General features: G+C 37.4%; 1 protein-coding gene across 2 annotated transcripts in view; it reads right to left on the minus strand.

Annotated features, from left to right (window-relative positions):
- Positions 1-11,365, minus strand: part of LOC133957301 (paired box protein Pax-7-like) — a 58,981-nt gene extending 47,616 nt beyond the window's left edge. Inside the window, exons 1-4 of one of the 2 annotated variants that reach the window (XM_062392811.1) lie at positions 11,169-11,365; positions 10,417-10,652; positions 10,078-10,207; positions 9,702-9,830 (exon numbers count right to left, since the gene is read on the minus strand). In XM_062392811.1, the coding sequence (XP_062248795.1) occupies positions 9,702-9,830; positions 10,078-10,207; positions 10,417-10,652; positions 11,169-11,253 (580 nt within the window). In that variant the 5' untranslated portion in view covers positions 11,254-11,365. Of the gene's footprint in view, positions 1-9,701; positions 9,831-10,062; positions 10,208-10,416; positions 10,653-11,168 lie in introns of both variants that reach the window. The other variant, XM_062392810.1, reaches the window with a different exon arrangement.
- Between the last annotated feature and the right edge of the window lie 897 nt (positions 11,366-12,262).

The following is a 12,262-nucleotide window of genomic DNA, read 5'->3' on the forward strand; positions in this document are numbered from 1 at the left end:
AATAGTATTTTGACAAATTGTTTTCTGTAGCTAAGTCCGGGTGGTTTATATTTAATAAAGTTGTATTTTGTAATACCATAATAATATCATATTAGCCATAGGTTCATACATTTTTTGCTGCAACAGTATATTTTCATTTAAATTGCAGATTTGTTTATGCGTGTACAATACAGGGCCTTGAATGTAGGTTTGAACATTTGAAAATTAAACCAAGAACACAAAAGAACATAAAATAAAATCTGCCAGTTGGCAAGAGAAGCTCCTCAATCAACAATGGCCTCAAATTCAAGCCCAAATGGGCAAAACTGAGACGACGCTGAGACCAGCGCTGCAACAACGTTGATGCCTCTGCACATGCTGCCATTCATACAGTTCAGCATTGTTCCCGCCTTTGTTCCAATACAGCCCCACATAATGGTATTTAGTAACAACTTATGCAGAAAAAGTGTACAGTAAGCGGCAGGAGTGGAGTGATTGCAACGTAGGCAGTTTCACAATGATGAGTAAAATATTTTCCAGCAGATGGAGGAACTGTGCTGAGAAATCCAAACTATTGTTGGTATACTATAAAAAACATTTGAGTGCAGCCACAAACACACAATCTCAAAGAGAACTATATGAAGCTGTTAGGCGAGTCGTGTGCTCTGGATAGAACTGGCACTGAACTCAATCCAGCCCACACAAAGATGTTGGCTTTATCAGGGCATTATGTCTTAGCAAACTATTAATGCAAAGTCTTTATCTTCTTTCCACTGCAGGCACTGGCATGCACGTGTCTTTATTTTGTAGATAAAAACATAAGCCATAAACAAAAACTGCTGACTGTCAATATAAATACTGATAAAGATTAGAGCTGGGAGCAAATATAATAATAAGAAGCACTCTTAAGATATACTCAACACAGCAAAGCCCTCACTGGATAGCTGCAGGCTTAAAGAAAGCAATTGCAGAAAGTTTTAAGGAGCAATAAAATAATCTTTCTTTGGGAGAAAGTAGATCAACAATCAAAGCAGTGCCAATAAAATGAAGTGACTTGTGCTTGTTGACTCTCATTCCGAATTCAGGTTTCAAATATTTGAAATGTACTGATATAGTTGGTGCAGCATTGAAAGTCTAAACATCCATTCAGTTCAATATCTGAGAAGCACACAAAAGTTAAATTGATATCAAATTTACATTCATGGTCGTTATGAATGGCCCCATGACCTTCCCTGCTGTCTCCCCTATGGGTACTTTTTTTTGCTTTTGTCCAGCAGGAGTTTCCTTCGAGGTGAAATTATTCTGTTACCAGCCAATTCACAAAATCGAGGCCTCAAAGCCTCACAATTTTCAAGCATTCATATTTTAGATTAAAAAATTGCAACCATTTCAACATTGAATCATAATTCTACACTAATATGCTGTAAGTGGTTTGAATATAATTATTCAAAGTAATTACAAACATTTTATTGTTTTTGCTTATTTCCCTTTCGTCTGTAGTACACTGTCAGTATTTTGTAACAGCATTAAATAAACAGGTGTGAGAAAACACATGACTTAAAAAAAAAAGACTGACTGAACAGACTACCGACATAACTGAAACTCCTTCTATCTCTTCAATTTGAGCTGCCACTTTCAACTTCATCTTTCCATACAGAGCTAAAAATGTTACAGTACACTGTTAAACCACATTTTCTCATAAAAACAACTGAAACCATTTCAACATTAGGAAATGTTACATTGGACTCTGTAACAAAGTTTGTGTGAACAGCAGTGTGGTGAGTGGACCCCTGCACAGCCTCCCCTTGCAGATGTATGTTCATTCAAAGCCGGAGCATTACAAATCAGCTCAGCGGCACAGAGGAGAAGCTTTCCTTTCAGCGTTTTGCTGTTGTCTAGCTCAATCGTGTCACTTTGAGGGAGTCTATTCAGAGGTATTCATGCATCTGCCTTCAGGCCACAATGGCTGCCACTTTATAAACTGTCAGCCTACTTGCCTGGAGTCTTTGGTTTATATTGTTTCCTTTTCCTTAATAAACTTGGAGGAGTTCATCAGCTCCTTCAACAGCAAGCCCAGGCACAAAATAACAGACATAACAGTATGAGCTTTTTTTCTCTTGTTTGTGTATCAGAGGGCCACATCTAAAAGCACACATGCATGCCTATTATCAGTAGCTGCCTGATTGGGGCTAAAAATATTCCACAATGCTGATGTTGAGACTGGCATTTGTGTAAAGGTAAGTTTCTTAGATCCAAATCTTTTCAATTTATCTGCGATTATTCCTGCTAAAATCACATGATCACGCTGAGGAAAGTCCTTCCACAGAACATCACACAAAATGTATCTATATCAATAAAAAGATAAATTAACTGAATGAATAAGGAGTGATAACATTTATTAACTTATTGAAAGTAAACACGTTCTTTGTACAAAGATCAAGTTTTGAAATTGGACTTTAGTACTTTTCGGTTTAGAACTGTATCACTTTTCAAACATAATTTTGTACAAGATTCTCACACACACACTAAGCTTCATCATACTGAGAAGAAGGCTCAGATAACATCTTACAATATATTTAAAGAATGAAATTAGAATAAAATCCTGATAACTGTGCTTGTAATTTTATTTTGCAAAGTTGTGAAATGAATGCATTGAAAAGGTAGTCCTGTCTGTTGTGAAGCAATGAGATAAAAGCTGAAAAATAAAAGTACGCTACTTGAACACAGTGATCCCATAAAAATGTAAATCTTTAAATCCATTTGAAAGTTCTACATATACCGCATTGCTCATAAAATCTGAAATATTATTTTGCTAGATATGTTTTTCCACAAAGTAACACAACACAACAAAAACCCCTATAGCTACATCATTGTCAATTGTTTTTTTAAATGCAGGCAATATCATTGAATATCAAAGTTGATTACTATGGCCTGTATAATAAAAACAACAACAACAATAATAATAATACAAATTACTATAATAGTACTACCTCTATCTATCTGTTCTGCACTTCAAAACATATTTTTTTGTATCGATTTAGATATTTGTAGTTTAATAAAAAAGAAACCAGCTTATCTCCACACAGACTAATGCAATACAACTGATTCAGGTTATAAAATCATCTTGCAATAAGCAAGCAAATTTTTAAGATCTCGACCTTCAATGCAAAGTGCCTTGAGATAATGTATATTATAATTTGGCACTATACAAATAAAATTGAATTAAATTGAAACATTTCTTACAGTGTAATTAGAGAAGGAGAAAGCAGTTCATTAGACTAATATAATTTGATTTGACTAGTAATGTATTATTTATCAATTAAAGTCAATTTAGACAATTTAGGACCATTTGAACAATTTAGAGCAAATTAAGCACAGAACTCATTTGAAATGAATCAACAGACAATATAATAAATCCCTTTGACTGAGCTCCGCTGTTAAATTGTATTTTCTACAAACTGCAATAAAGTCTGTCAGTGACAGGTGTGCATTTTTAAGATCGATACTCAACATTTTCTATTTTTGTATCCTGTAATATTGTATTTTACATAGCTGTCAGTATCAACATTAACCCTTTAATTTTGATGGTACCTTATTAATACAATAAAAGTATACAGCATATCAATCAAATACGATCAGCAGCTCATTAATCCAGTGTTTCTGTTAAGAGTGCGCTGCCTGATTTATTTTCCTGAAGATGCACTGTGAACAATGTTCATATCTTGTGTGTGTCGCAAATATTTGAACATGTGCCTAAAATTTTTTCAATGCAGTGACGAAGACATGGCCATTAATCCACTTTCATACCTTTCAGCAGCGTAACATTTACCCCCTACCCCGAGAAAAAAAAATACAGGAATACCAGGCTTTTATGCCCCAGTAATCTCTGTATATTTAAGGTCATTTTCTAGCCAATTACACTGGATGGCTGCATTTGGTGAATGTGATTTCTAGCATGGATTGATGGAGAAAACCATGAATAAGCCATCTAATAGATCCAAGCACACAGACCTCTGTATGGAAAATTCAATCAGGATTCAGAAATGAATTAGGCCACTCTGAAAATAATTCCTTCATCCATTTCCCAAACACAGGAAACGCTAATATGAATAATCAGTTATACACACGTTATTAACAGTCTCTCAATATGTTTGGTCATTTCTTTGAAAAAGAAAACCGAAAAAAGCAGATAATAATAGGATTAAAAAAGAAAATACGGCTGTTCCCTTTAAATAAATTATAATAATATCAGTTACTGATATAATACTTGTTTGCCTAATGTTATCAGGTCACTGAGGGCGCTGAGGTCATATTCTGAGTTTGGGACTTAATATTATAAATGATTGTATAATATACAATTCGATCTTTTTAAACTCTCACTATCATCTTTCAATACATTTTTTAATTATCAAAGACTATATTGTGTTGTCCTAATTGAAAGCAAATCAATAATCAACATAATCTAAAGTAGATATAAACAATAGGCCCATTATATTATCCATTATATGATTTGAAAGACATGTCGCATATGTGAAAATAAATGAATGTGTGGATGAAAGAACAAACCTAAAAGACCATGGTGAAGTGGTGTAGTGCCAAATCCTGTGGTCAGCTCTGTTTGATCCTGCAGCAAAGTAAGAGGAAGGAACCTCTCAGTGGTTTGTCTGTAATGTGCTCTTGGATCAAATTAGTTGGATGAAAGCAGATGTCTCCTGCCAAATCCCAACACAGTGGCAGCTAACAAACCAATCAAGCACAAGATATTAAACTAACTTTTTAAATCCTCTATTTTCACCTTCAAGAAAAACATTCAAACCCTAAAATGTATATAATGGCACCATTCTATCAATTGAAAATATTCCGACTCAGGCTGCATTTTTCTGGTTGACATATTTGATAAGCTTGGAAGCTATACGATCTCTGCTCATTTAAAATAAGTTCCATGTGTTTGAACAAACCTTTACCATGAAATGTTTTTGTTAAAAACTGCTCCACTGACAGCATCTAGTAGTGTGTGTGTAGAAAAACAGCATGTAATTCCCACTGGAGTGGCACAGCTGCAGTTCATGAGCTCTCCACAACTGGGGCTTCACCACAGCATGCAGCGAGGGCTCAGCTCAATTAAAGACCAACCAAAGTGTTGACATTTTATTAATTTGCTGTTGCCATATTGTTTATTTTATGCGTTGGTTTCTCTGTTTGCTTTTATCCTGTGTGTATCCTTTGCAAATGGGATGTTAATGGGATGCCCAATGCTTTTGACTGCCCTCAACCCCATTTTGCCTGTTTGCTCTTTGTGCGCGGCTCCTCTTTTGTTGGCTGATCAGCTTCCCAATGGGTCGCCAGACAAGATTCTTGGCATTTGTCGGCGAAATGAAAGGAGGATTAAGGGATGGCTACTGAACACTCAATAGCAAAGAGTGGGCTGCTATTCTCCTAGTCAAAGCTCCCTCTCTGTTCAACAGCTAGCCTTTATACATTTTTGTATAAAAAACATATCACTGAGAAGTCCAGAGTCCTAGAAGAAATAAAGGAAAATCAACAAGTAGGTCAGACCTGACAAAAATGGTTTAACTGTTGTTAAACAGCGTAAATCATATTCAAGGTTGTAATTACAACTATTACAGCTGTGAAGTAAGTTTTTTTTTTTTAAGCATTACATAGGGCTGAATCAAGAAGAATCATTTCATTAGTTGAATTATCAGTTAATCAACCGATTATTGTTATCACTATAACTACTATTAGTATTAGTAGTAGTAGTATGTTTTATTGTTATTATTATTATTATCATTATTATTATTATTAGGATAATTTTCTAATTAACCAGATGGTCGGCGGTTCAATCCCAGTCTACTCCATATCACCTGCTAAAGTGTGCTTGAGCAAGATATTGAACCCCAAATTGCCCCTGACCGTTGTGTTGGCAGTGTGTTAGCGATATATATATATATATATATATATTTTAATTAATGTGTAATTAATAGAAATTGACATGTGGCAAACACATGTTAAATGGTTCCCATGGAGTTCTATGAATGAGAATATATTACATATTTAATACAAATTATTAACTGTCTCTGCCATTTGAACATTTCCATCGTGTTTTGAATGTAATGTTTCATATGTTGAAACCTAAAACTAAAACCTTGTTCTCATACTTTTACATCGTGGGCCCAGACAGATCCTGTCTCATGTGTTAAATGGGCTTTAATTAATAGACAGGCAAGCCTGAAAGCAGCACTGGCACCAGCTAATATGATGAACTCTCATTGTGGCAGTGTCACCTCAAATGTCTCTGATAAGCAAAAGCAGGAGAGGATCAAAGCCTTTAAGCTGCTCACTTTTCTCCAACAGCTTCTTCCTCTCCTCACCTACTTTTTGCTCCTGTGCTCTAAGACTGTGTTGAGGCAAACCTGGAGACAGCACATGAATCGTGTCCTCAGGTGCGCACGTCACAACATGCTGCTGCATGAACATAACATAAACAGCCTCAGTGTTCATCACGCTCACTATTAAAAAAAACATCTCTGTACTTTAGTCTTGATGCGGCGTTTCCAAACCATATTTCACTTGTTTTTCTAGACGCAATATCCTTATTTGAGAGAATTATTTTGCATTCATTCCATTGAAGCCACTTTTAGAACTGATGTCTCCAGAGGGGGTACAATCTTATTTGCTAAACACTTAACCTCTGCACCTACAGTGACCAAGCACACATCCGCTACAATTTATTCGTCACAAATATAAAAATGATTTATTATAAAGGTTATTTGAACAGACTTTAAATCAGACAGCTTTAGGAAGCAATAATATACATGTATAGCTACAACAATTTGGTCATGTTCAAGAATTATTAGTTGTAAGAACATGATCAGTGATAATTAGAAAACCATTGCAGACCATTGCAGACACCTAACTATATGTTGTTATAGTTAGGTGTCTCTATCAACATTTATACATTGGTGTTAGTGTCATATTTCTGGTCATATTTGGCCATTGTGCATGATGTGTGATCTGATTTTCCATTTCTATAGAAAATTTCAATGACATTTGAAGTTATAATACGTTAATATTACTGTAATATTTAAAAAAAATGTATTAGTCTTTCAATCACTAAATGACTGGAATCACTGCCTGATGCCTGTTTTTCAGGATGTTTAAAGACATCACCTTTAAATTTAAAAAAATGATATTAAATAATGTTTCATCTGTTTATTCTAATTATTTGTTTAGTTAGGTCAAAATAAGACATTCATGTTTTTTATGTGTCTAAACTGCTCATTTAGTCCCACCCATAGTCCAAACACTTTACACTAACAAAGGAGATAAGCATGTCAGCATGATGATCAATGCTTATACGACTCATCTGTACTGCACATTGGCTTCCAATTCCCTCATCTCTTTTTTAATATGTCCCTTATAATGTGAGTTGTTGGTGCAAGGCAGTAGGGAGGAAAGGGGAGGTTAATCCCAGTTTAATACACAGAAGCACAGCCCAGGACCAAGGTTGTGATGATTGTGTTATCTCCAGCCAACATTTGGGTCCCCCTCAATTTCAACCCGGCAAAATAGCTGGCAGAAAGTGCAGATGGAATAGAGAATGTGTGGATGCCCGGGGGAAAGTGTTATTAATAGCTGCAATAGAACTTCCCACAGCCTGCGCTCTCCTTAAAGCTGCCTCTTGTCACTTCCAATGAATTTGTTTGAAGTCCTCCCCAACCTTTTTTTTCTTTCAGGAAGGCTTACTCTGGACTCCAAAATTCATAGTACTACAGTATGCATTTCTTTGGCATACAGCATATTGATTCAGTGCTGCCTTAAAGTGCAAATGAATAGATTATATAGCAGTCGCTGTCAATGGAGACATCAAAACCGATACAGTGTGTGGTTTGACCAAAGAAGACAGCTCCGTTGTATGGGACCCTATATGGAATGAAATATATCTTCCATATGCAGAGGTGTAATATAATAAAATGTTACTATATGTGTTATATATATATATGCAAAAACCGTGACTTCTATCAAAATTCAAAAGAAAACAATAAAGCGTGAAATGAGAATTACAATTATGTGCAGTGCAGGCCTGTACTTTACAACACGTATAGTTGTTGTAACATATCTGGAGTCATTTATTTTATGCAAATATGAGTAAGTACATCAAGATGGATGAGCAGCATGTATTTGTGATATGAGCAAATTATAAATTGGCTAATTGTAAACATTTTATGATAAATCTCCTATAATGTATATTGATTTTAGTGTATAAGCAGTTTGTGATGGGTTTAAAAAATATATAAATTGGACTAATTTGTATATGCAGCCTGCCCCTGCTGTACATTAGTGCTGGTAAAAAGCGGTATCTCATCTGATAAAAATGAGACTAAATGTGATTGTCACATATCCAGACTAACACTGCAGCTAAAATACACACCCTCTCCCTCACATTCTGCCAACATGCCACCAAAAGCAATCCCCAAAAAAATGAATATTCAAAAATACAATCTGAACAACACGAGAGGAAACCTTAAAATCTCATGAATTTGCGCTGCAGGCTTTACACCACGAAGTCAGCCACTGAAAGATGAAAGTGAAAATAACTAAAAGGCTCAATTTAATCTGCTTTAAAGCTCTTCAACTGAACGCATGTGCCTGGAACTGTGAGAGTGAGGGCTGATAGGGGATAAATATATTCTCTACCATGCCTTTGAGCTATTACACCCCTCTCCAACACAGACACCTATTCAACAGACACCAGTTTCATTACCAGCTGTAATAGGCTAAGTCTTCAAATTATTAAATGCAAGGCCAAGATGACAGAAAGACACGAAGAAGGCTGAAGAAGGAAGAGGGAAGGGTGGAAGAAGGAAAAGAGGACCGTTGTGAGTTATTTTGATTTGAAAAGAGAACACGTCTCCAGTTGCGCCAGTGGTCAGGAGGTAGCTACTGGCAGGCCAATTACAAAAGCAGCTTCTACAAAGTCACAGAGCAAGCTTTACGTGTTTTGGTTGTTTTGTAAATGAGGCAAATTCTGATTTGTGAATATGGGCTGTACAAATAAAATTTGATTCATCAACAAAAATATATATATGAAAATTTGAATTCACTGTGAGAAATGGGTGTATAAATGATGTTATTATGATCTTGTAATACATATAACATATATAGCTCAATACTAGACACTAAATATGTATCTCTATTTTATAGAAAAAATGTATCGTCAAGAAATTACCTCTAAATTAATCTTAATTTAGTTTCATTATTAATGCTTCATATATATATATATATATATACATAGAGGTAAAATGTAACTACACATATCTTGATTTTTATATAAAGGCCCTGCCAAGTGTGGATTGTTTTAGTTCATGTTTTTTCGTTATAAATCCAAAACAGGATTTTCGCGGTGCATATATTTCACTTGGCCGACGCACAGCTCCCACACAGGCCGCAGTGAGGCGGCTAGCCCCCCGCTCCGCAGCGGTCCTGGTGTTGCTGTCAGGCCGCCTGTAATTGATATTGACGGGCACATCGGTCATGTGTCAGCGCCGCTTTCAACAGAGCGTTTAACCAGCACCACGGGAGCTGCATCTACTCCCGCTCCCCGTCATAAATAATTAAGGTGCTGCTGTGTCTGCTGGGAGAGCCGTTTACAGCAGGAGAACCGCGGCGACTAAACGACCATTTACAGGCCAATTTGTATGAGCGCTGAAAGCAGCACGTACCTTTGTCCCCGAGAATACCGTCGATACTGTGTTTCGTTTTCTTCTCCCCATCTTCATCCTTTGTATCACACTCATCCTCCTCGTCCTTCTTCCCAAAGCGAGCTCGAAGCACACGGCTGATTGAACTCACTGCCAACAAAAGAGCATCTTCAGTCACACTAATAATGTTAATAATAATAATACTAACACTAATAATAATAATAATACTAACAATGATTATAATGATTATAATCATTCTAATGATAATAATAATAACCCCTTCGTTTCTCTACAGGCGTACAGGCGACAACCATGGCCTTATTTTTTTAGTATCCATATTGGGAAACAGTACAAGTCAAAAGTATAATTAAATGGGGCTTACCAGGGGAGGCCTCACCTGAAGGGACCGTGCTTCTGTCACACACTCCGTCCTTCAGCAGTTTATCCCTGATCTCCCAGCTGAACATGCCGGGGTTGTCCCGCTTGTACTCCTCTATCCGCTTCTCCACGTCCGGCGTGGCTAACTGCTGTAGATCGGACAGAGACCAGCACGAATATCAGTATAATGATACGAGAGAGAGAATGAGAGAGATAGGGAGAAAAAAAGAAAGACATTAAATATGAACATAAAACGTATTCAACATTTCTTCTTATTATTATTATCATTATTGTTGTTGTTGCTGTTGTTTTTGTATATAATCTTTTTTTAATTAATATTATTGCCGGCTCCTCTCACCCTGGGCTTGCTGCCTCCGATAGCTCCGGGCCGGATGGAGCCGGTCTCTTGGTAGCGGCACAGAATCTTGGAGACGCAGCCATGGGAGACGCGCAGCTGGCGTGAGATGACGCAGGGCCGGATCCCGTGATGGGCCATCTCCACGATCTTGTGTCGGATGTGGTTGGGTAGCGGGCGGCCGTTGATGAAGACCCCTCCAAGCTGGTTGACACGTCCCTGGCCCAGAGGAGTGGACACTGTTGGGGGGACAGACAGACAGTTGGACTCTGTCGGGCTGATTTGGCTGAAGGCCTAACATATGAAAGTGGCCCTGCTGTTATTATTATTATGACCCTGCGGAGGTGAAGATACATTTATAGCGTCCTTATTATTCACATCGCGTCGTCCAAATATTGATGAGATCTGTTTCTCCTTTTGTGTTTGATTTGATTTCCAGACACTCGAACAAATCCCATGTGTTTTCTTTAAAGACGCTTTTCTGGGAATTTAAACTGTTCATTTCTTGGCCAAATAGCCAGTGGAAAATTAATCAATGAAGAGCACTCATATATTAAATAGCATATATCCAATATTAAGATGATATTACTGCAGATTATCACATTTTTGTACAGTAATAAAATAATTTCCAATATGAGGAGATGATGGAGTTTCCTCCCAGCAAAGTACGTATTTAATCAGAAGATGCCCTTTCCAGGTAAATGTTAAATTCCTATGTTGACCTGATGTCCATCCTCCTGGTGCGTGCGGCCTACCTTCCAGTGGGAATCCAGTGCGGGGATAGTTCTGTCCGGGAGCCGGGCGCATCATCCGCGGTACCGTTCCTGGCAAAGACGACATTGCACCATTAACAAAACGAAAATATACAAAAATATAAAACAAAATAAAAAAAAGTTTCTAGATGTCCAGGTCTGTCAGATGTTGGTCAAGTATTTAAGGAGATAGAAAATAAAAAGACAGATCCAGAGAGAGGTGCAAAAGGAGAGGGAGGTTTAATGTGAGTGTGAAAGCCCCGAAGCAGAGTGAGCCAGTCCTTACACTGTTAATGTGTTCACACTACACAGCTGCTCCGTCTCTGACACCAGCTTATTTAACCGCTGTGAAGGCTGGACTCTGTCTCAGTCTCCAGGACAAGTCTGGGCCATGCAGGCTGGAGGAGGGGGGGACGGACTTCGAGCACCGATAGGTTCACGGAGCCTTCTCTTATTCGAGAGGGAAAAGCTCCAACAAGTTTCAGCAGCCAATTGGAACGAATGGATGAAGATGCACACACACACACACACACACAAACACACACACATACACACCGTCAGAACAGCACGGAGTCTACACAATACAGTCAAACTGAAACACACTACACAGCCTCGATAGCAGTTCACCTACCAAACCTGACACACAAGCCGCTGTCATATGCTATCCAATGCAAAGCAGCCATACATGCGATCAGCGTGTTGATGCAGGCTTGTGGTATTTCTTTTCAGTTTGTATCTACAGCTGAAGACAGACACATCACTATGATGCTACTCAGCATCGTAATAAATAAGCAAAGGGTGCAATCTAATATCAACTTAGAGGGGCTAGAGACATTCACTTTGACTGACTTGTGTTCAGTAGCTGAGAGTTGAGAGATAGACCTTTGTGTTTATTGTTTTATCCTCTGGGTCTATATGGTGCAATTTCAGGAAGGAAAATCAATGTAATGTGTGTAAAAAATATAACACAATATAGAAAATCGAATAAAATATACAGCGCAAATAAAAAACATTAGTTAAGCAAATACATTATTCACTAGGCAGAAAAGGAAATGAGGCTAGTTAATGGCTGTAGAACATACAGGATATAAACTGTA

Source organism: Platichthys flesus, chromosome 7 (assembly GCF_949316205.1).
Source record: "Platichthys flesus chromosome 7, fPlaFle2.1, whole genome shotgun sequence".
NCBI lineage: Eukaryota > Metazoa > Chordata > Actinopteri > Pleuronectiformes > Pleuronectidae > Platichthys > Platichthys flesus.